Source organism: Neolamprologus brichardi, chromosome 6 (genome assembly GCF_056152115.1).
Source record: "Neolamprologus brichardi isolate AB-2024 chromosome 6, ASM5615211v1, whole genome shotgun sequence".
NCBI classification, from domain to species: Eukaryota; Metazoa; Chordata; class Actinopteri; order Cichliformes; family Cichlidae; genus Neolamprologus; species Neolamprologus brichardi.
Genome location: NC_142109.1, coordinates 13,630,968 through 13,654,901, shown reverse-complemented (window position 1 = coordinate 13,654,901; position 23,934 = coordinate 13,630,968). Strand labels below are relative to the sequence as shown.

Genomic DNA, 23,934 nt, shown 5'->3' with positions numbered 1-23,934 from the left:
CAGAGGTTCTAGTCTGAGTACGTTTGAAGGGTATAAGGTAGCACCGAAATAAAGCTGTGGGAGAACTGGGGAGTGATGGGAGTATCATCTGTACCTACTGTTGTTGTTGTAATAAAAGTTTTTCTTGCATCTGAACTGCGCAAACACAGAGGTCATCTCACATATGGTTCACCCAACAGGGGGACAAAGGGCCTGAGGAGTAAGGAGAAATGAACCCGGCAACACTGGATTGCAGGGTGTAAGTGAGCTCTTCAAGTCTAAAGAGCTCATCAGGGGGAATTGTCGGATTATGATATTACTTTATGCCATGTTAGACCCCTAATTAAAGATTGTGAATTATTATGTAGTTTTAGTTTGCATTATGCTCCTGAATTAGAAGAAGGTGAGAACTATTACATTTGGTAAACTGATTTGCATTACATTAGACTGCTGATTTATTGTGAATGGATGATATTGTTTTATGATGCATTATATTGCTGAGTTATAAGAAATATTGTTCACAGAAAGTCATCACCTTACTTGTCTGATTAGAAGAGAACAGAGCATACTGCCCCATCTCACCAGGAGCAGATAAACAGGGAGCCAAGGTCGTAGCTTAGGCGCTGTGTGAGAAAGAATGTGAATGTTTAGGCTTTTATGATTAGGTGGGGGCCACTAGAGGCTATATGAGTTTGATCAAGGCTCCACCATTTTGAGATCTGATGCTGTCTGCTGTATGGTGTCCATCTTCCACGCGTGTGTTCATTAAATCATCGTTTGACTTGACCCGGCCGGACCAGTGTGGTTATTTTTGGTTTTCCTCTTGTATCCATCCCCAATATTTGAATCCGTAACACTGTATTCCGTTACAGTTACCGTTTAAAAAGGTGGTATTTAGAATACAGTTACTTTGTTGAAATAAATGGATTACACGGTGGTACTTCCCTGTTTCATATTGTGGTGGGTCAGGACTGTTTGGGTTTTGTTTGACAGCTACGGTCTGTTGTTCCAGGCGGCAGCGTTACGGTTGCCATGGTTACAGGGTGACGCTCTCTCTCTCTGTTTCCTGGGTGAGAGAGGCCTTTTTGTTGTTGTTGTGCTAAGCTAATAGGCAGAATGCTACCGGTATAGCTCTAAAGAATGTAGCATCATAGGCAGTGTAGTCCATGCTGCAGGGAGAATGGACTGCCATACACGTTATGTGTCTGTGAGCGAGGGAGGGAGAAAAAGGAAAAGTAAGAGCTGTCATCGAGCAAAAACGGGAGCTGGAAGCATGTAAATACAATAATAACCACTGCAGCCAAGAAGAGTGCCTGACGAGCCCAGTTGTAAGTAAGCTATTAAGAGTCGACTGTACACCGTGTTCGTGTTTTCCTCCAAAAACAATAAGTTCCGTTGGAGCAGCCTTTCAACGCCTCTCTCTGTCTCTCACTAGCAAACTTGACCCAGACAACAAAGTAAAGCTAGTTTTCGGCTACGAGCCGACACAGAACCCACCGTATTAGCCAGAGGTCCCTTTACTACGGTTCGGAGCCGCGGACCTTCAGTAACAGTAATAAACCACAGCAATACTACATTCATGTAGTTGTAAACAGCATGATAATATATTAAGTAATCCAAAGTATTCAGAATACGTTACTCTCATTGAGTAACGTAACGGAATACGTTACAGAATACATTTTGGGGCATGTATTCTGTATTCTGTAATGGAATACATTTTAAAAGTAACCTTCCCAACACTGCGAGTGTATGAACAGCCCTTTGACGATGCAGTTGGTGTTTAGGGTGGATTAATGGAGATCAGCATGTTAACCAATCTTCCATCAGATGGCAGTATCACTCCTTGTTTTCAGACTGTAGGCGCTCAGCAATATGAGGTCAGTGAAAGAAGAAGAAAGAGGACTGCAGGCATTTTACTGTGCAGCATTGAACCATTCAAACTGTAACTTTAATAGGATGGAGTGATATACAATGCATCAGAACCCAGAGTAATAAATCAAACACTGGGCGTTTACAATTGAAAGTATTCACAAAAAACAACTTTAATTTAAAAAAAAGCAACGTAAAAATGTACAAAGCATAAAGATAAAAAAGTTTTAAAAAAGCAAAAACAAAACAGCCAGCCTGAAGGCAAGGAAACACATCTTAGTGGATTTTGCTGTAAACATAAAGAGAGTGCAGACTCTTAACGGCATTTTAGTGTACTAATCATTTTCCTTGAACACACAACTTTTTTTGATTTCCTGAACCATCGACCAACACTTTTGTCTGTAATAACGAGGCATGACTGGATTTCTTCTTAATTAAAAAAAAGAAAAGAAATTAAAACTGTTTATGTGGATCATTTTTCTCCTTTCCCCATCATTATTTTTATTAGTTTAATTATACAGGTTGGTTCCTACTAGTTATTATAACTGGATAAAATGAACTGGGGCTTTTAAAAGGATCGTATTTTGAAAGTTAACATCACGGAAGATACAAATATGCATACGAAATTTGCCAAAGTGACACACTGTGTTAAATTTATAGAGGTGCTGAAAAGAGTTTACATGGAAATCCAGGAAAAATCACTCTTATGAATTTTCATGGGTTTTCTTTTGTGTTTTTCACATTTTCATCCACTGAGAAACAAAGAAATGTCTTCATTAGCAGCCAATGGAATTCGTAAAGTAAGGAAGCAACAAGTTTGATCGGATATAACGTCAGGTGATCGTACGCACTGCAGACTATTGATGTCCCAGTTTGGAACTGTACTGACATTTACATCTACATAGCCTAAGAGTAATAGAGATTACAGTATTAACACCTATGCGTGATATTTTATCAAGTACAGCTACGACGTACACGTGGATTTCATCTGAGCGAACCATAATATTCATGTTCTGTTCCTTCTCAGCTGGACAGTCTAGTGATTGTTGTAAAAGTCTTTAATTTATTTTAAAATACATTGCTAAGAGAGGTTTTGGTCCCATTCATTCAGCTATTACTCACACACACACACACACACAGACACGCTTACCTTCATTCTCCTTACAAAACACCACTGATTTGTACTCTTGTTTTCCTTTTAGGACAGTTCTTTAGTGATAACTCCTCACCCAGACAGCGAGATCTCATAGTCACTCGTTGACAACAGGGGGCGCCCGACTTTCTTGGCATTCTTGGCATTGGTTATGCGAGCGGCCACGTCCACTGGCTTCTCAAAGTACCGCACGAGAGCCTGCTCAGTGAGGACGGAAGCCAGGAACTGCTCGAACGTGATGGCCCAGTCTTTGTCGATGCTCGTGCTGTGAGGCAGGCCTCTGTCGTGAGGCCCCCCGCCGAGAGGCCGGTTGCTCCTCTCGCTGTTGGAGCCGCCGTCGCTGCGCACCAGCACTGTGTCGTCCGCGATGTCCTCGCACTGCAGCTTCTCGTCCATCTCGTGAGAGCCCGCGCTGAGCACCGAGTAAGATGACATTGAAGTGTCATCTTTGGTTTCGTCGTCTGAGATGAGCATAGCTGAGGAAGTGCCCGTGTCTTTAGGGGACGAGTCCTCAAGCTTGATGTCTTGCATAGGGGGCAGCTGCTCGCTGTCTTCATCCCCCTTTCCCTCCTCACAGGGGCTCGGCTTATTCTCAAGACCTGCAGGGACAAAAATGTCCCCCAGCTCCTGGACCTCCTGGGTGCCTTTAGGATCTAAAATGTCTCTCATGCACACGCTCGGCTCCGAGTTCCCCTCCTGGTTGTGGTCCTTTCTGAAAGAGGAGGAGAAGAGCTTTCCCACCTCTCCCATTTCCAGCAGCAGACTGGTGACCGTTGCTGTAGCGTGATAGAGCTCTTGCTCTGCCACATCTTCACTGAACATGCTGTAAAGGGTCTTGCAAAGCTCGATGAACTGGCTCTGCAGGACAGAAACATTAAAAACAGGTCACTGATGGCTGTGTCTTCACACTGCTGAGTTGTGTATGCAGCAAATGAAGTCTCACCTGGTTCAGTTTCGGCAGGTCTTTTGTGTTTTCCCGTTTAGGTCTCATCTCCTGATTCCACAGTTTCAGGTAATGGCGGTAATCAGGAGTGTTCAGTTTCTTCACTGCAGAAATGGACAAAGAATGTGATTGTTCGCCAGCTTAAATCATACTTTCAATGTGAAAAGCATGAATAACACATTCAGACCTATATGCAGTAATAAATGTGACCATGTTATTTACCTTTTTCAGTTTTGAATGTCACTCTGACAAAACCATCATCCTTCTCATTTCTGCACTTTGAGTCATGACCTGAGAAGAAAGAGGAAGGTTGAGGTCAAACAATTGTCTGGTTACAAATTCTAATTTCTTTTTTTTAAAGCATGCAGCAGCATTTGTAGTCTGGAGTTTGACTGAGCCAGTTCAGATCAACCTTTGCAAACCTAAGTCATTGTGTCATGTTCTGTTAAGAGATAAAGAGGCTTTCTCCTAGCAACCCTTCCAGACAAGCTACACTTTTTCAGCCTTTTTCTACGGCACTGCATTAACAAAACTTCTTATTTTACAGAACTGCATAGAGGCCGATGGAAACTCTTTTTCACAAGACTGCAGACAAGTATACGCACTAGAAAGTTACCACTAAGTCATTTGACCACGGATTTGTTCTGCGCCTGTGTACTTCTCTAAACTTCATAATAGCTAAGAGACTCATGCTCTACATATTCAAAAACAGCATAATGCTGTGGACCTTCACTCACTCACACAGTTGTATAGTTCTTATTTAGTGCTTTTCTACTCTATTTGAGATTGTTGTGCTTTCTTACTACAAGCCTCATTCACATGCATTTATACAGCAGTTTTTTCCGATGCCCAACAGCTTTCGATCTAATAGATTGTAACTGGGGAAACTTGATGGATGCTCCACCTGCTGAAACACACGTGTAAACTTTCATTTGTGTTGCTGTTCCTTCATAACTGTCAGTGTGCACAACGTGCATCCAAAGACTGTGGTGCCAAAGAAAATACAACCACACTATCACTTGCAAATCACATATGTGAGGATCACGTGACTAAGCATAACCACAACAGAAGTTTCACTCGTGCAAATATCATGAGAACCACACCAAGTTATCATCATTATGTAGCATAATTCCTCACGCAAAAACAAAACAAATCTAAATCCCAATGAAAAGAACGAAACCTCACCGACGGATGTTTCCGGAGTGATGTCTTCAAAGAAGTACTGAGTGGCTTCAAATGCAGAGTCGGGTTCTTCTTGTTCATGAGTCATTTCTGTTAAAGAAGTTAGGATTTAAAATTCAACTTGACATCCTCAACACGTGGGATCGGACAATAAAAGCTTAAAACAACTGCTCCAGACTAGTTAAATGCACGAATAATGGACCTTTGATTTCTATGACAAAATGTTATGAAAATCCAGAAATAAGGGTGCATTCAGCTAAAAGCTTTCAGGGTATAATTGATATCAACAGGGGGTTTATTAAAGCGGGCCCTTTAAAAAAAAGCAATTTCCACAGTGAATGGAGAGAAAAAAACCACATAAATCAAGAAGCATAACCATTTCTCTTTCCCATTTTCTGTACAGCTAGTGTGAAATCATTTTCAGACCTTCTAAGGTCACCACAATGAATCCAAACACACTCACCGGGGAGGACATGCATCTTGTAGAGCAGCTTTAGCTTCTCAGTGAGGTCCCCGTGACACAGAACACCTACAAACAACCAAAAGCTTTAGAGATCTGCCACATTACACCTCCAACTACCTCCAAATTACAAAAACAATTTGCCAGCTGAACATCATCAGTCATGTTATAAGCTGTTAACTGTATAGAGATAATATTGAGAAAAATAAGAATTGATTAAAAGCTTACTGTACTTACCCAAACCGGTGATAAACTCTCTAAAGTTGATGAGGGCATCTGCGTTTTGGTCAAGAAGACGGAAGAAGCGTATAGCCAGGGGCTCCGAATGGGCTCCATTGGCCCAAGGGAACAGCAGGTTGAAGAGACCCTTAAACTGCTCCACGTCGATGCGGTACTGCTCCAGGTACGGCAGGCTGGGGTCATGGCGCTCTGTGGGGTTGCTGCTGCCGCCCCAGTAACAGCTGGTTAGGTGCTCCGCCTAAAGAAATTACGAAGAGGAGTTAAAAACAAAACGATAAAAAAAAAAAAACACATCTTATACCTTCTCGTGTATTTTGAACCTGGGTTTATCGGAGACTTTAAGTGTAAATGTATCTGTCTCTAAAGCTCATTGGGTCAACTGTAGCCAGTGCTACAGGCTACGAATAAAATGGACGTGACAGTCAACAAAAAAGCTTGAGACATTTTTCATAGTGCATGTTTGAGGTGTATTTTTTCACCACCCCCTCTAAAGATTAATGTATTTAACACAATTCAGTGGACTACATACTGAACTTGGAGAGAAACAAAGTATTGATCCTGTTGCACTAGTATCAATCCACTACCAATACCAGTATTAGTATCAATGTTACTGATATTTGCAGCGATCGGCCCACCTCTACTACACAGACCTGTGGTATAAGCAAATTGTAAGCACAGCTTAAATCTATAGTCACTGGATTTGTCTTTAACTCACCTTGAAGAGCACGTAGAGCTCCTCCAACTCATCGATACTGAAGTCAGTCTCTGTTACAATGGTTCTGACCTGAAACATTATATAACCAAATTAAAAATAGAAGACAGCGTAAATGTAGGACAGACGATCAGATCACTCTACTGGCATTCTGCCCAAAAGAAACAATTAAAAACCTCAACACATTTACTTAATTCTAGATTCTGTAAGATGATCTCCTCACCACATTGCGTTTAGTTGTATCCTCGATGGTTTGGATGACCCTCAGTCTCTGTTTGAAACGCATCTGTTCAATCACATCGGCACGAATGGAGCCAAATTTCTGACAGAAAGGGAAAAAAAGTGAAATAGGTCAGCTTGGCTGTGGTAAAACGATGTTATCACAGCAAGACAAAAACAGAATCGCAAAAAATGGATTGTATCAGGTAAAAATCCAAACAAATCCCATAAAAGTCTAAGTTCATATCTTCGGAGTGCATTCAGAGAACCAAAACCAAACTTCGAAACACGCTTCATGATCCAGGTTTATTACCTCGTAGGAGCTGCGCACGAGTTTGAAGATGTCCACCTCTGGGTGTGGTTCTCCATTGTCTGTGAGTAAAGAGTGCAAGTGAGGGATGGGTGGGAGGGTGCTGTCCTTATTGGTCACACTGTCCAGATACCTGCAATAGACAAGTTTTAAAAAGTCGGTGTCAAAAATGATAATCATGGCTGATTGACGTGTGTAAAAGATACTGAAACTAACAATTATTACTGATAAAGAAACACTAGAGAAAAATCACTGAATAAAAAGGAAGTGCTTCGTCTTTTCTTACCTCCCCAGTACGGTCATGGCCTCCCCATCGTCCTTGCAGCCCAGCAGCTGGTGTATGTTGGCGTGCAGCACGGAGAGTGCCAGCTGAAAAATGACTTTGATTCCATCAAAGAAGAAACAGTCGACCACCACCACCGCGCTCTCGAACGGCATGACGGACAGGAAGAGGGTGAGGAACCAGGAGAGCGAAATAGTGGAGATGACACCAAGGTCCTGCATGCAGTCGTAGAGCTGAGGAATGTACTCACGGGCCAGCTCCTCGAACACACCCTGATCGACCAGAGCTCCTGTACAAGAAAATAATGTTAAATACACGGAAAACAAAAGTGAAATGGAGAGAACACGACATCCATATACTGACCCACAACCCTGGTATTGTAGTAGTCAGGTAGCATCCTCTCACAGAGCGCCACTAGCAGCCAAAAAGCCTCCTCTTCTTTAGCGTAAAGCAGCAACACTGACGTAACAATATTCATGGCCTGTGGAACCGAAGAAGAGAAGAAGAAATCAAGCATTGTCAAGGACTGCTGATTATTCTGCCGCTCCAATAAAAAGCAAGCATGCGAGCACCTGACAGTATCCGATGTTGGGGTTTCTGAACGCGTAGGCAGTGAGGACCCTGCGCAGGGCGGCGATGCCCATCTCGTTCTGGAAGGCTGGGTGCTCGGGTAAAGAGCGGTGCAGGTCCCGCTCAATCTCCTCTGTTGCCAGGTTGTATTTGCCCATCGATTTCTCCACCAGGTCTTCGTAATATCCAGCGTGGGTGGTCATCTCGTTGATCGCTCCTGTGAAAGACAAATGCGAGAATTAAAAGTTGGAAGATGAGAAAAACACAGTAGGGCAGCCAATCTATGCCAAATCTATCTCTGATTCATTGATTGCACATGAAGAGGTAAGTGATCTAATATATTTACTTATAAACTTAAATAATCTAATACATCTTTTAGGTGTGTGATGACAGCTGTACTCTCTCGATCCCAGCCAAATGGAATTACAACAGCTGAACAACCAAATGCATTAATGAATAATTTAAAAAATAAAACAAACACAAATAGTAGTACAAACATTATCATATATATTTCAACTGATTGTGTAATCATCATAGCTCTGATCTGAAACCTGATTTGAGTAAATGAACAACAACAAAAACTGTCTGTAATACAAATTATTCTTATTTGGCACGCACATACTGTAACTCAGAGACCCATTTGTGGGTTTACAATTGGCCTCCAAGTCATCGGAATAGATTTGCAGCACAATTACACACATTAAAGTCCTCACGGACCTGTAATGTCTCTGTGCACATACTTCATTAAACACGCTTATTGGAATTTGCCCCAGAATAGAGCCTCGCCAAACTGGTTTTTAACCATTTGTTCTAAAATGAGACACACTTTGGCAACAGCTGAATGATTCAATAGAGCACGGTAAATTGTTGTCTCGGGATAGATTGCCGTGAGGAAAACTGATTTCAGCAGTAACAAGTAGGTCATAGAGAGGAGGAGGAGGAGCTGCAGCTGACCAGGCTCCGATCAGGTGAGGATGAGCGCAAGCTTGCAAACAGGAAAGTCTGGAGCAAGTGCATACTTGAACGCGTAACATGTTGTGACAGTTAGGAGCCTTGTGTAATCTGAAGCATTGCAAAATGAAAAATAATCAGCCACACATTTAAATAAATGTGTGGCTGATTATTTTTCTTAGAAACTATCACTGCGCACATCAAAATCAACTAGATTAATAAATAGTGCTTAGCAAATTTATCAGAGCTAAAAACGCTAAAATTCTAGAAGTTTGTAAAACAAAAAAAGGTTTAAAACTAAAATCTGATGTGAGGCCTCTCAGGTACAGTGTACCATTTATTCATTTGTTGCTTGTGCTAGATCCAGACTGATATCAGCCATTTGCCGATACATTGTATCAGTATCAATAACTACCAATAAATGATAATTAAAACAGTGAAGAACAGACAGAAGAAACACCCTTCAACTGTTACGAGTGTTGTCGTCGCACAGTTTTACCACCAGAGGGCACTCTGCAACTTCCTCTTGGCAACTGGTGTTTGGAAAGCCACAAAAACAACAATCAGCTGATCCAAACAGAGCCTAAAGGAGTAAATTATTGACTTGTGACCATAAAAAAACCACTTTTTTAAACTCCTTTGTCTTATTATCGTATGAAGCACTCACCAGTAACTACATATAATACATTTTTTATGATACGGGTTTATTTATAGGGTCTAAAAGAAAAAAAAAAGTTATCGACCAATATGTCAGATTTTTAAACTACCAAATATCGGTTGGGCTCTAATTTTGCCCACCCTGAACATTTCCTCACCGGAGAAAAGCAGCCAGAGCTCTCCCCTCATAATCTCGGGAATCCCCTTGAGAACGAGTTCCTTCGTCTTCTCTGTGCGGTACATACACACCCCCTGTCCGTACTCGGTAAAATGGTTCTTCCATGCCTGCTCTTTCAGAAACTCCTTCGCCTGATTGGGAAAGCAACAAAAATTTACATGCAGCTAGCATCAATCCACCGTGCAGTTTAATTATCAGGCAAAAAAAGAAAATGCAATTTATCTCACCAGCTTCGGATTAAACTCTTCCGGGGAATTGCGACGATACATGGTCATGAGGGCTTGTGTGGCTGTGGGCACGCTGCTGTCGTTCAGGTTAAATTTACGCTCGCCTTCTGAGCCCAGACTGTGCTGAGGGCTGCTGGACAGCAGGGATCCATGCTGGGAGTAAACCTGGTGATAAATCTTATTCAGCCTTTGAAGCTTTAACCTGGATGATGTCACAGTGACCAAATGAAACTACCTACCTCATCATCTGAGCTGTTCAGGCTGCTAGTTAGTTCTTTTTCCAGGTAAGTCTTAGAGGTGGTTTGCTGCAGGAAGTCGGATAGCCTCTGCACCAGGAAGTCTCGGTCTTTCAGGTTAGCAAACAGAAAGGTCATGCGATTCTTGGTGCTGATGGAGAGCGGGCTGGGCAGCACACTGGAGCTGTCTGCTTTTTCCACGATGGTCACCTGCAGGATGCCGGGAGTAAAATTTTAGAGCAACAAAGACCAAACAATGTGTTTAGCTGCACATATTTCTCCATGTATGCAGCTATGGAGACTGACAGAGGATTAGCATTTACATTTCTTACATCTGCTAGAAATGCACCATTTAGTTACTTTCATACTCTTTGCTACTGCTTTCAAACAGCAGATTTATTATCAGCTCAGAATGAAATCTATAGCTTACATTTTTAGAGCTGTATTACAGTAAGGCAGGTTTCGGTCAGTTCCTCTGAAGCATTTACTGTTTAAATTACACTTTAGACACACAACACAATTGGTATTATTGCAATCGGTCACACTGATTTCATGATTGAAGTAGCAGCAGGAGAGGGAGAGAGAGAGAGAAGAGGCAGTCGCTCCATATATCGGTTGTTAAGCTTAACGCGGGAATGCTTTACAAACATTCAGAGATGAACTTTGAACACTTGCTTTACTTCTCTCTGGGAAAACTTCATCTGAGATGAAATGCTGGTTTGGTAGCGAGGCGCCGACATGCTATGGTTATGAGCCGAGTTACGCCATGTCGCAAGTTTTGTGAGGTGCTTTTTTGATATTTAATGGATTGGATTACATTTTTTATTTCTCTCCGATATCCGATCCAGGAATTTACGTCAGTATCGGACCAATACCGATACGTAATATCGGATCGGTCCATCTCTAGTTTAAAGTAACTTTTTTTTTAAATGCAACACTTCATGCTGAACTTTGTTTACAGATTGAGATTCAGTCATTAAATGATGTTGACCAATCAAAATCCATCAGATCCATCCAAAGATACAGTTTTCATAGTAAGCCAGATCCGAATCAAATTCCAGTTGCACAATGAGACAGATCCAAAATGGAAAAGACATCTCATCAGCTACGGCTGTAACAGAGCCACCGTCTGTCGGTGAAGACTGACATCAGATATAATTATAACTGACTAAACAGGGAAACATTAAAGCAGAGTATTTCTTTAAAACGTATTCATAAACTTGGGCGTCCATGCCGCCCACCCAACCACACCGTGGGGTGACGACAATAAACCATCAGCTTTTATGGCTGATGGGTAACAAATAGGGGAGATTTCTAGGTATTTTACCTCGAGTGGGGATTGTCCCTTTGGACACCGTCTGAGGTCACTGTCCCACTATTGACCATGTGAGTCATCACATGAGTCGAGTTAAGAAATACATGTGTGGGTCATTACCATCACGGGGGGTTAAGCATGAAACCACAGTGAGACCTCGCCTTACCCCATGATGTGACCTATTGAGGAACGGGGTTGGGGCTGAGGTGCCTAGGGATTGATCTCAGGGATCCATTTAGGTGGCTGATAGCTGCCGTTACATACCTGGGACTCTCCACTCTCCTCACATCCTCTAAGCGAGGTTGTGACATTTGAAACTAGCTAGAACTTAGTGACAAATCTATACACAAATACAGAAAATGACTCCTAAATGGTTAAAATGCCACAGTCTACAGCTCTGTGTAAACGAAATGGATGACAGTGATTCAGCATGACAGCTGCATTATGTACACACTGTGTTTAAGAGCAGATGGGAAGTGACAGCCCCCCCCCCCCCCACACCAATATCAGTCAGATAAACGACTGTCAAGCCACTTATTTGAGCTTCAAGTTGTGGGTCTGATTTTCAAGATCTGCTGTTTTTCTTGTTTTTATTTTTATTTTTTGAAGCTGTTAATAAACAATGACTCACCTCGCGTAGGGGGATGATGAGGCTACACAGCGACTCTTCCTTGCTGGTGAAGCAGATGTAGTTGGTAGACACAAACATCTGTCCCAGGATGTGCATCTTGTTAAAGGGAGTCCACAGGGTGCAGTCTGTGTGACCGTCCAGTTTTTCATCTTTGGGCAGACGGAAGAGCGCTCTGTAGCGCTCGCTCTTAGCTCTCGCATCCAGATCTCTGAAAGATGCAAATTTCTCACATAAGATAACAGAAACTTGTAGATATTCAGTAGTTCTAAAAGAAAAGAAGCAGTAATGCTCTGCACCAGGACCTACCTCTTGAGTGCTGAGACCTTCTTGGGTGATTTCTTCTTCAGCTTGGGCAGCGAGCGGTCCTGCTCAAAGCCTTTGTTGTCGAGCAGTTGCCGCATGGCGATGTTGGCCAGCTGCTCCGCTAGCTTGAAAGTCTCGTTGATGTTGAGGAAGACGGAGAAGAGGTGCTCGTTGGTACGCGTGCTCACCTTGATCACATCAGGCAGAAGAAGGGTGGCGCTCTTCTCCAGCTGCGTGATATCTGCCCAACGCACCACCATTTTCACTGAAAGTAAGAAAAAAAGCCCCCCCCAAAAAACAGGATATACTTTTAATATCAGTGGACTAAAGTAGCCCTAAATATATGGTTTAAGCTTTTTGAAAGGCTATATCTTCAAAGAATATAAGACAGATATAATGGCTTAAGGCACAACAGCGTTTCACACCGATATAATCTTGAAAAGACTTGTTCAGATCTCTGCAGGTTGAGGTCCTTCTGATAAACAGGAAAAAAAAAGACATTACTGAAGACAGTATAATTGGGTAACGTCCAACCTTCTTTTCCCAGCAAGTACGAATAGAAGCAGAGGTGGTTGATGCTGAGGTAGAGCCATCCCTGCCGAGGCACCTTTCCCTTCCAGTAGCTGCAGGAGTAATAGTTGACCAGCTTCTCCTCTTCGGGCATCCCAAACAGTTTACGAAACTTAGCGCTAGCCTCCTTGAACTTGTCTGTGTCATCGTCTTCTTTGACATCGTGGTTCTTGTTGTACTCCGCTATGATACCCTGCAGCATGATGGAGAGAAACAGCACAACAGGCATGAGGTGAAATGCTTAGGGTGTATTGTAAATACCTCAATTTAAACAAAAACCTCTGAAGGTTGTTGGGTTTTTGCAGACAACCCACACATCAACATTGCTGTTGTGGACTCATCTGCACTACTTGCTTTACAACAAGCTTTCTTAAAGTTAAAAGTGTTTAGTAAAGTGATAGGTAATAGATGTTTTCTCATAGACTTTCTGCAATCCCAGGAGTCGCCCCCTGCTGGCCGTTAGTAGGAATGCAAGTTAACGTCACGATTGTACAGTCAAAGTCATTACCTGGACCTTTCCTTTGACAAACGTGGTAATGTCATTCTCATTCTCAAAGATGGAGAGAGTCTGCAGCAGGTTATGTTCCAGCCACTCCCAGTGCTCTGTGATCTCTTTGCGGGAGGTTCCTGTGAAAGCAATCACAGTTCGTATGAAGGCGTAATGTTTCAAAAGTGATACAGAGGGTTGTTCCCCAAAGCCACACACACATGTTTTTAAAATATGTTTTTTCTATTTTGTTGAAAAGCATCCCAGTAGATATTTTACCTCTTCGGCAGAGCACTGCAGTTAATAAGACAGGTAAATGAGGACAGAGGTATCGGTGCAAGTCAAGAAAACAATTACATGCAAAAACAAACAAAAAACAGAAAGGATATCATGGCAATTTAGTTAGAACTGAGCAGTGAGATTAAAACTGATCTTTCTGGTCATGGAAGAAATTGATTGCAGTAATGGCTGCTACTGTGGGCCATTATCCCTGAACACTGCTGCAAAACAGCCCTTCAGTGAGTGCACATTGACTGCATTAGCCATGTCTGCCAGGCTGCTCCACTCGCCTGCCATCTCTGGGGGGAAGAATTAAGAACTGGGAGGGGAGGAGAGGGAGAGGCGAGGGGAGCCAATGGCATTTCAGAGCCAAGCAAGTCCTCTGTAGGCCTCCATTTCAGATAGAGAGCAGAAATGGTACTCTCACATTTGTATTTGGTAGATAACGACCTACTTAAATACGCTGTTTACCAATCATGCCTCATCTTCATTAAGTGTGACATTAACTCAGCTATCAGAGCAGCCTGCTCGTCAGTTTTTTATGTGATTAATTTCTTTAAACTCCCTGAAGTTTGGAGAATTGATATCACTCTCGCTACACACAAAGAAAATGTCTGAATAGTATTAGTGCACAGAAAGGCTGCCAAAAGACATTTTAGGATATACATCCGTGTGTGAAGTGCAGGAGTTAAAACTGGACCTGTACTAGTTAGTTTTAATGGTCAGCAGCAACACTTGGGTAGGCTGTGGTGTTTAAACCAATGTGTGCCAAGATAATCACCACCGCACCATCACACAACCATCAGCAGCCCGAACCATTGATACAAGGCAGGATGGATCCATGCTTTCATGTTATTTATGCCAAATTGTGACTTTGCCATCTCATCAAACCAGGCAACATTTTTCCAGTCTGTGTGAACTGATTTAGCCTCGGTTGCCTGTTCTCAGCTGACCAGACTGGTGTGGTCTTCTGCTGCTGTAGTCCACCTGCTTCAAGGTTCGAGAGATGCTCTTCTGCATATCCTAAGTAACAAGTGGTTACTTGAATTATTGTAGCCTGTCAATCTGAAATACTCAGACCAGCCCATTGATACCAACAACCATACCTTGTTCAGAGTCACCTAAATCCCCCTTCTGCTCGATTCTGATGGTCTGTTTGAACTTCTGCAAGTCATTTTGATATAAACTCAATACATACTTAAATGGACTGAGTAGCTGACCTGTGATTGGCTGATTAGAAATTTGTGTGAATAATAATAAAAATGTTTGCTTGGAAAAGAGTAGTTACTGGATGTAACCTAGTCCTGTGCTTATTAGGTCGCTAAAGCAGGCTTTGGGGTTGCTGAAGTTGTGGCTTCACTTTTGTCTGTGGCGTTCTTTGCGACTTGCTTCCAACTTCTGCCTGTGTGTTATGATCAGCAGTTTTCCAGACCTTTAGGAAATTGTAATCAATAATGCAATTAACACAAAATTAAAATGAAATGTCTCAGAAGTCGTTCAGCTCTATTAAGAAGTGCTTATGCATTTCTTAGCCCAAAGCAGGAATATTTACATACTTGGTTTAATATGGGTGCAAAGAAGAGTTCTGCTTCTAAAAAGTGCATTGCTGCTAAATGGCATGATTTACTGCCACAGTCTGTGGTAAGTAGCAGATTGGACCTGATGAGAATCACAATGAAACTACATCAAGCAATTGGCTGAAAACCACAGATTCTTGCACCGTTGCCCGTAATCCTTTTAAATCACCAGCACACAATGTAACACCTTGCATTCAGCAGCTAACATGGGTGACAGCAGCAAGGTAAACCATCAGGAGCTGTGTGAAAGCTGGTGGTAGGATTGCAGATGGGTCTGTAGTGGAGTGGCCCACATATGTGAAGCTAAAATGTGTAGAATTGTTGCACAACATACATTTTCAATTGTAAGTTTGCTTTTCTTTTTCTTTTTTTTTTTAAAATACTTGTATTTTCTTTCAGTTGTTCTGCACGTACCATGAGCAATGATCCAGTAAACTAAAGAGTCAGGAGTCTGGTAGAGGATCCTGTACGGGGCCATCCGAGCACTCGAGTCCAGAACAACATCCAAGGTCCCAACAAGCAAACCTGCAAGAGCCCAGAATACATTTACTACAGAAAGAAGTCTGTTAGAAAGAAGTCTTACAAGTCTGTTAGGTGGCAACACAAAAGTCCTGCTAAAAATGTGCAACCATGTGCATCTATACACAAATAACATGTATTTACATTTTTATACCATGCTGTTATGCTTAAGCAAAAGGGGAAAACCATGAGGTCTTGTGGTTTGAGTACAACAAAAACATCCTGTGGCTAAAAACATTTCTGCTCTGCATTAAACGCTTTCACTTTTTCAACCGTATACCCACCCGTGATCTTTACGTGTGGTCTGACAGTTATGATTGTGCCGGGTGAGAAATGACTGCATATAATCACACGTTCTATACGAGCCATTCTGCACGAGGCATTTATGAACTAATGGCCTTAATAGTGGTTAATAAGTCAGTTAATAATTTATAAGTCAGTTGTAGCCCATTAGTGTGAACCCATCTGATTTATCAGATTGTAGAAAACAACTGACCAGCAGGGTGTTTATTCTCCTATTAAATTTGCCTTTTGACCTCTGAGTGAAGGCAGATCCTCTATATGTGCCTTTGGATCTTAAAGAAACTAGAAAAAAACACCGGTGATTTTATCAGAATTCGCTCTGTGGGGATGCCAAGGTTTACTTGCTTTATTTTACCATAAGTGTAAAAGGCATGATATGCTGCTCCCTTTTGCTTTGTTTTTTACTTTTCTTTTATTAAGCTGGCTTTCTGGGGTAGTTTTCTACTACTCCTAGGCTGGATTATTATCATTTCCTAGTATCAGGATGTCTGAAAAGCCTTCAGTTGTTCCAAATGGGTGCAACTCGAGTCCTAACAGGGACTGTTGTGTTCTCTTTTCTGGCTCTCTGTTGGATTCAGAAGTAAATTTAACATCCTTCTCCTCACATACAAACTCCTGATATCCCAGCAGGGCACTTGAGTTCTTGAGACTGCAGGCTTACTTCTTCTTCCTCGAGTTTCTAAAAGTAGAACAGCAGGCAGAAGCCTTCAGCCATCAGGCTCCTCTCCTGTGGAACCAGCTCCCAGTTTAGGTCCAGGACACAGACACCCTCTCTATTTTTAAGATTAAGCTTCAAACTTTTCTTTTTCATAAGACTAATACGTCAGGCTGGATCATCTGACCCTGAATCGTCCTTCAGTTTCCCAGCTATAAGCTCAGGCTGCTGGGGGAATTCCCATGATGCACTGAGCACTTGTCATCCTTTCTATTCTTTAACCTACACATGAATTTTTGCACAACGTGATTCCCCCCCAAGTTTGTTGTTTGGTGTCTCTCTGTGCCTTTCTTTTCTCTTCTGCAGTCACCCCCTCAACCCATGTCGGAGACAGGCAGCCTCCCCGACTCTGCTTCTGCTCGAAGTCTCCCACATTAAAATGAAAATGGTAAAAATATCCCCCAGCATTGCAGAATCCTTACTCATAGGGGGTCTTTGGATTTCTATCAGTTCTAAGGTATTTGTCTTCCAACACAAAGTGTCTGGAGACTTCTATTGTTGTGATTTTTGCACTATATTAAACAGAAAAAAATAAAGTGCCATGAGAGACAGGTTATTTTTGTTCTGCTGCTCATCAGGGCACACACAGTATGAGTCACACAGACAGCAAGAGAGGGAGGAGGGAAACGAGACAAACGAAGGAAGCTGAATTTTCATGGAGGAAAAGCAGTTTAAGAGAGAAATAATAAAAGAAGCACATCTGCATGGATTAGACTCACTGACCGCTCTGCTCTCTAATCTCTGTACTCATGTAAAGTCTGCCTCTGCCTTTCTTTTCACCGTCCTCCTTATCAGTTCCTCCTACCTCTCAAAAGCAGAACAGATCAAGAAGCCTCATCAAAAAGCTGGTTAACCTGACTGATATCTGCTGTGTACTTCTTTAGTTACACTTATGCCAAATGTTACAGATCATGCGTAATAGCCGTTTCCTGAGAACTCCAGCCGTAGACAAATAAACAAAAATACTGACTCATACTTGCAACATTTTGAACCTTGAGAAGCGCCTGAACAAAGCAGTAAACCACCCAGAGGCGACTGGAGTCTTATACACCCCGAAACCAGTGAAATAATCCACACTTTGGTTTACCCCGCTGAGAGAAACAGCAAAACTGTTATGAGTGTGAAGACAACTTCCTCTTTGACACAAGAACGTTGACGAGGTTAAAAAATACACACTTCACACCAGGGCTTGCACGTTGACCTCAGAGAGGACTTTAATGTGTTAAATAATCAGCATTTTGTAATTTGTCTCAAAAATAGATGTGATAGATAGAAATTCAGTGTCCAAGTATGAACTGCTGAAGTCTGAGGAGGAAAAAAAAGAAAAAAAAAGAGAGACTCAGTTGTGTTGCATGGTATGAAGAGCTTAGCCTGAGGAGGCGTCTGCTTTGAGGTTTAACGCAGGAAACTCAGGTGAGACCACTGAACTTCTATGACCACCTTGATCTTGGTTCATATAGTTTCAAGTGAAACCCAAAGCAAACAGCAGGAAAGACAGTTGTTCAGCTATTTTTGGACCCATTTTACCAATTTGTATACAATACTGTGCAAAAGTCTTTAGCCACGTCTCATTTCTTTCAATTTTGCTACATAAGTGGGATACAGGTGCAGCAAATTAATGAAATAGGCATGGAAATACAGTATATACGACAAACAAAACTGTATAAGAATTTGTACAACTCTAATGAGATCGAAAGTCAATAATTGGTATGACCACCTTTATTCCTCAACACAGCCTGAACTCTTAGGCCGTCTTCAGGAACAGTTCTCCAGGCTTCTTGAAGGACATTCAAAGCTCGTCTTTGGATGTAAAGATGATCCCACATGTGGAGGTCTGGATAGGCCAGTCCATAGCTGTAGACACTCATTGTTGTACCTCTTTCCTGATTTCAGCCCAGATCTTGTGTAATGTGGCATACCTCAGTCTTCAGTCTTATGAAGATCTTCTTGACAGCCAGATTGATTGATCAGCTCTGGACTATTATTTCTTATGCACATAACTTTCAGACACTGTTCATTTGTTGTGGATTTTTTTTTTTTTAGACCTACCACTTATTCTGTTCTCCACTTTTTTCGACTCCTCAATTTAAAAGTTTAAAAAGCACACCATAGCAAGATAAGCCAGTTTTTTGATCCAACAAAACAAATGATGTGCTTTTACAACAGTAAAGGTTCTCTGTTATGTATAGACATAACACTGATTCATGTCTTGAGTTGGTTACTTTTTTTGGTGCTTGAAAATTCATAAGTAGCTTAAAAAAATCCTCTAAAAATGATCAGGTAGAAGGACCGGGCTCACAATGAGCCAGTGTCTCAATGAACAGCCTGGAGAACTGTTGCTCAAGAGCCCTTTAAAAAATAGAAGGAAAAACAAGAGAACGTCTATCTCCTTGGAAGCAAAAAAATTACAGAAATGAATATTGTGACTTTCCGCGGCACTGTATACAGGAGATCAGTCATTTCACCGTCTTTATCACGATAGATCTTTTATCAAGTGTACAATAAGCAACCCCAAAAACCACACCCCGGCAGCATTAACTCATCAAACCAAAGTTCACACGACTGCTTGTTCCAAATCAAACCTCTGCCTTTACGATGACATTTCCTTCCACAGACTGAAGCAGTGGGTGCGCAACCAGCATGAAGCTGTGTAGCATCCAGCATGTGGCTGGAAAACTCGGAGCAATCGTCCCCTGAACAGTCAAATCATGTGATGTTTTGTGCTTCTCCGCTCGGACACAATCAGAGATCCTCATTGTTAGAGGGAAACAAACCACATTCTCTGAAACATTAACGCATTTCACTCAGCAGAAGAACAGGAAACCAAGCTGACAGCACTGGTATAAATACATTTCTCCATTGTTTACATCCTCTTTCTGCTTGGGTGAGCAGAGTCGGAGGCCCTGCTGGTGTGGGATTTTCTATTAAGCAAACAAAAGGCCACAATCTTCCCCAGAATTACAATCAATACCGTTTCAGATAACAGAAAGCCAAGACAAGGCTGGATCTTTATCTTCACCACATGAAATGTTTCACTACATCCATTTAAGATATTAGACACATTTTTCTGCTTTTCCATGCGCCAGATCTCTCTGCCTGCTCACATCAAAGACTCGTCTTAAAGCACAAGATAAGGGAATCTGTCCGGCACGACACACTTGCACCAGGCAAACATTTACTTATTATCAGGTTGTGAATTAGTGTGTTGTACTTGGTGTCATTTTATGCTAAAAGCACCCCTGTCTACAATTGTGTAACGAGTTGCACAATAGGCATATTCAGTGCTTTTACATCTGATAAAAACACATTTTGTTGTGCATTTTTAAATTTCCTTCCTTTCTGAATTTCATATTCTACCCTGTTACTGTAAAGGCTGATTATACAGCATGTGACCATCAACAGTTCAACGCTGAAGTGAGCAGACTCCTCCCAGCCTGCATTATCTGTGCAGCGCTGTTAGCTCATATGCTGCAAGTACAGCTTATACACTGTAAATCTGAGATTCCCAACCTTTTACAGCTCATTTGGTAGCCCAGCCGACTACCTTTATATCTTAAGCTGGTTCATTTTCACAGTTCTGATAAGCATGTCGAGGAAAAAGCAAATATTACAGGAAGGCGGATAAATGTGGTACTTTTTGCATTCTTACTATTCTTAACCACTACAGACCCCATTTATGAGCACCCACACGGCTAACATGTTTCATCCTACAGGCTTTTCTCGAGTCTTCAGTGGCTCTTTGAGGGGTTACAGTGAAGAAGTGAGAGGTCTTTTATAATGCTGATAAAATAAAATTAAAAAAGAAGAGAAAAACTGATGTGAAAGTGGCTCTCACTGTGTCGATACATCTTCCTCTTCTTTTGGATGTATCCAGCCTTATATTGTCAAAAAGGGTTAGTTATCAGTTTCTCTACATACAATACAGAAGTTCTGCAACTGCTCGTGCAGGGTTGGTCCTCATATTTTATGATGCTGCCACCCATAGACTCACATAACCCAAAGTTTTTCTGAAGCAGCTAAAGCAAGCACATATTTTCAATTTTCCACCTCCCTCCAGCTCTGAGACATGGGAGCTGCAGCTCGGTCAAGACGAATATGCTGATCTGTAAAAGGCTTGAGTCTGGTGCTGCTGATGGCTTCTCCTCCCCCTGAAAGGACTGAGGGCAGTGCCAGTGTCACTGGGTGCTGCGTGCCAACTGGCACACAATGCAAGTCAGCAAGCTCAGCTTTTACATAAAAATGACATCATCTCCCAGCACCACTTAGCACACTCTGCGTTGCCACAGCAAGGACACACTAGAGACCGAGAAGAGAAGGCAGCGGGTCTAATTATCAATATGATAGCAGGTCATATTACCAATATTAGTGTCTAAATTTGTAATCATTCGTCTTTTTCTGGAATTGAGAAGAACCCTAATGTTTACCGGCCTCCTTTATGGGAATAAGGCTGGGAAATGGTGACGAGATGACACAAATCTGCCTGCAATCAGATATTTTGCTAAAATACTTGCATCTCTTTATTTGCATTTAATTTATTAGACTGTGTTAAAAAATGAATTAAAGTCAGTTTATTCTGCCTATAACTGGGTTCTGTATTACATATTCAGGAAATTCACTGTAACATTGATCCACCAGATAATTGCAGCAAATCTATGCAACACAAAATCTTGCTGTGTTGTGAAAATCTCTAAAGCTTTTTAAACTGAGCCACTATTAAGACGTGTACGGTGGGATTTGTCATTTTAAATTTACAAGACGATCATTTGTCCAAGGACGACAATTATACTACACGTTCATGCGGCTCTAATGACTTCAGATGCACTCAGCCAACGCAAGAAAAGGAGAAAAGCCAGCCAATTAAGTTTTAGTTTCACCTTGGACCGTAACACAATTACATTTTTACTACTTTTGTGGGAGCGTCATCAGCAGGACTGATTATCTGTGCAGCCTCTGCGTTACACAGCCCCTCAGTGTTTGAAGCAAATAAATTTCAGCGTACTACACTCCGAGGCGAAACTAAAACTTGATTAGCCGAGCACAGTGTTTATCTGACATCACTGAAGGCACGTATGAATTCAACTCCTGTGTCGCTCATTACAGCTAAACTGCTCGTGCAGGACAGTTATCATGTTACTTGTGTTCAAAGGCTGAAGGTGTGAATGTGAAAATCTGTGGTTGTCTGTCATTCTGCGTCAGACATCCGCGCTGTACATCCTGGATCGACCTAACCAGGATGTACCTCACCGCCTTTTACTGTACAACAGTTGAAACCGGCCCCCACCTCACCTACTCCTCAGTCACAGTGGTCCTCAGAGATTTCAGTCTTATCACAGTTCAAGGTGTTAGAGCTCAGTGGGCGGTGACACTGACTGACAGAGAGTGAGAACTGATGAACACTGACAAAAGCATCACTTTCTCTTCAGCTCTGGATCACAAGGAGTCTGAGCAGCTGTGTAAGATGCTATGATGATATGAAACACATCCCCTGAACTAATTTGAATGCTAATATTTCATCACAGAATCACCACACACAGTACAATATCATTCATGTACTAAAACTATGTAAAACAGTCTTCTTTAAGTTCTAAACTATTAAATAAAAAACACATATCCTGCCATCACCATAACCTGTCCCTCTCCTGTGCCTCCTGCTTGACCCATTTTGGATGGAACAAGCGAGGAGGGAGGAGGAGGAAGAGTGAGAGAATGAAGCAGGGGGAATGATTCAGCATGAGCAAGCAAACAGACTCAAACAGATTCACTGTTGTTGAGGCTTCACAGCCATTAGCAGCTGCACAGCTGAAACCACGGTTGCAATAGTTGTTGTTGTTGTGATGGCTGGAATCTAATTTCCACTGCAGGCAGGAACACCCTGAGACATTTTAAACCATATTATGACCTCCAATATGGGTGGGTCGGTGGGTGGAAGTTGTGTAAGCTGACAGTAGATCCCACACACAGTAGGATCTGCTCTTTGCCCCCCCTCTGTGTGATGTCAGCGCTCTGGGTCGCAGTTTGTCACCGGTTAGAAGGAGGTCTGTGAGAGCAGCAGGCTCAGCTTTTCTCCCTGGAAGACGCGACCAGGTGAAAGGCCGTCTGACAGCTGCTTGGTCATGTGCTCTTCCATTTTATTTATTTTTTGCCGTCCAGCATCGACTTGCGGTTAAGCCTGACAAACTGTCACCGTGCAGCTGACCATCACTTGACCTTTTTCTCTTCCCAAATTTACACGAAATACTGGATTTTCCCCCTTACGGAGTCATGACAACAGCTTACAAAACATGGTACTCACCCGCCAGTCCTCCGCCTCCATCCCCGTGGCCCTTCCGTTTCTGGAGGATGAAATACGGGTTCGCTCTCTCGGTGATCCATAACGCGCCAGCAAGTAACACATCTTCGGGAGTGACCCACATCCTGCTGTTTTTATTATTTTTATTATTATTATTTATTATTTTATAGGGACATCGAACCTCCGGGACTGCTGACGGTGACCGTCAAACTGGTCTTACCGGGACGTGTGATTGTGTTTAGATTGTGTTATTATTTTTAGATCACTAAGGATCGATGAAGGCCTGATCGTCTCTCGAGCAGCTGCAGGATCTAGTATTGGATATCCGAGCAAAAAGAAGCGCAAGCAAGCGTACTATAATTAAACCTGGCAGGCGCGGATCGGTCGGGTTCGGCCTGCAACATCCAAGTCCAGACTTCACATTTCGTGCACGCAAACCTTCTCCTGCAGCAGCAGCCTCCTGAGCCCACGGAGGTCTTTTAAACAAACAGATGTCTTTGAGGAATCGTGTGCAGCTTCGGCTCTGTTTGTGGGCGCACACAGGCGCAGTGCTGATCAGTCTTTGTTGACCATGCTTCGCGGCAGGTGCGATTCAGTCTCGCAGTGCTTGCTTGCAGAGAAACCCACGACACAGTCACCACGGAACGGTCTATATGGTCCTCTCGGCCGCGTGCTGAGGTCAGGAGACACTTGTACAAATGAAACGACAATAACGCCGCGGTCCTCCTCTCCGTGTCAGCTGAAGCTGCTGCCGCACGCAAAATAAAGCACGTCACG

The 23,934-nt window shown here is 42.4% G+C and overlaps 1 protein-coding gene across 2 annotated transcripts; it reads right to left on the bottom strand.

Annotated features, from left to right (window-relative positions):
* Positions 1-1,875: 1,875 nt before the first annotated feature.
* tbc1d9 (TBC1 domain family, member 9 (with GRAM domain)) lies at positions 1,876-23,906 on the bottom strand. Of its 2 annotated transcripts, none has more exons than XM_087841716.1 (21): positions 23,161-23,906; positions 15,746-15,856; positions 13,497-13,615; positions 12,953-13,181; positions 12,422-12,683; positions 12,116-12,323; positions 10,173-10,379; positions 9,934-10,098; positions 9,687-9,837; positions 7,923-8,137; positions 7,714-7,831; positions 7,354-7,639; positions 7,071-7,200; positions 6,762-6,860; positions 6,542-6,610; positions 5,824-6,064; positions 5,590-5,655; positions 5,130-5,216; positions 4,167-4,235; positions 3,945-4,048; positions 1,876-3,859 (listed from the first exon to the last, which is right to left on the bottom strand). In XM_087841716.1, the coding sequence occupies exons 1-21, from the start codon at positions 23,279-23,281 to the stop codon at positions 3,074-3,076; spliced, it is 3,843 nt and encodes a 1,280-aa protein (XP_087697842.1). In that variant the 5' UTR covers positions 23,282-23,906; the 3' UTR covers positions 1,876-3,073. The 2 variants fall into 2 exon arrangements, with proteins under 2 accessions (XP_087697842.1, XP_087697843.1); XM_087841717.1 differs by having other exon boundaries at positions 9,934-10,086.
* Positions 23,907-23,934: the final 28 nt, after the last annotated feature.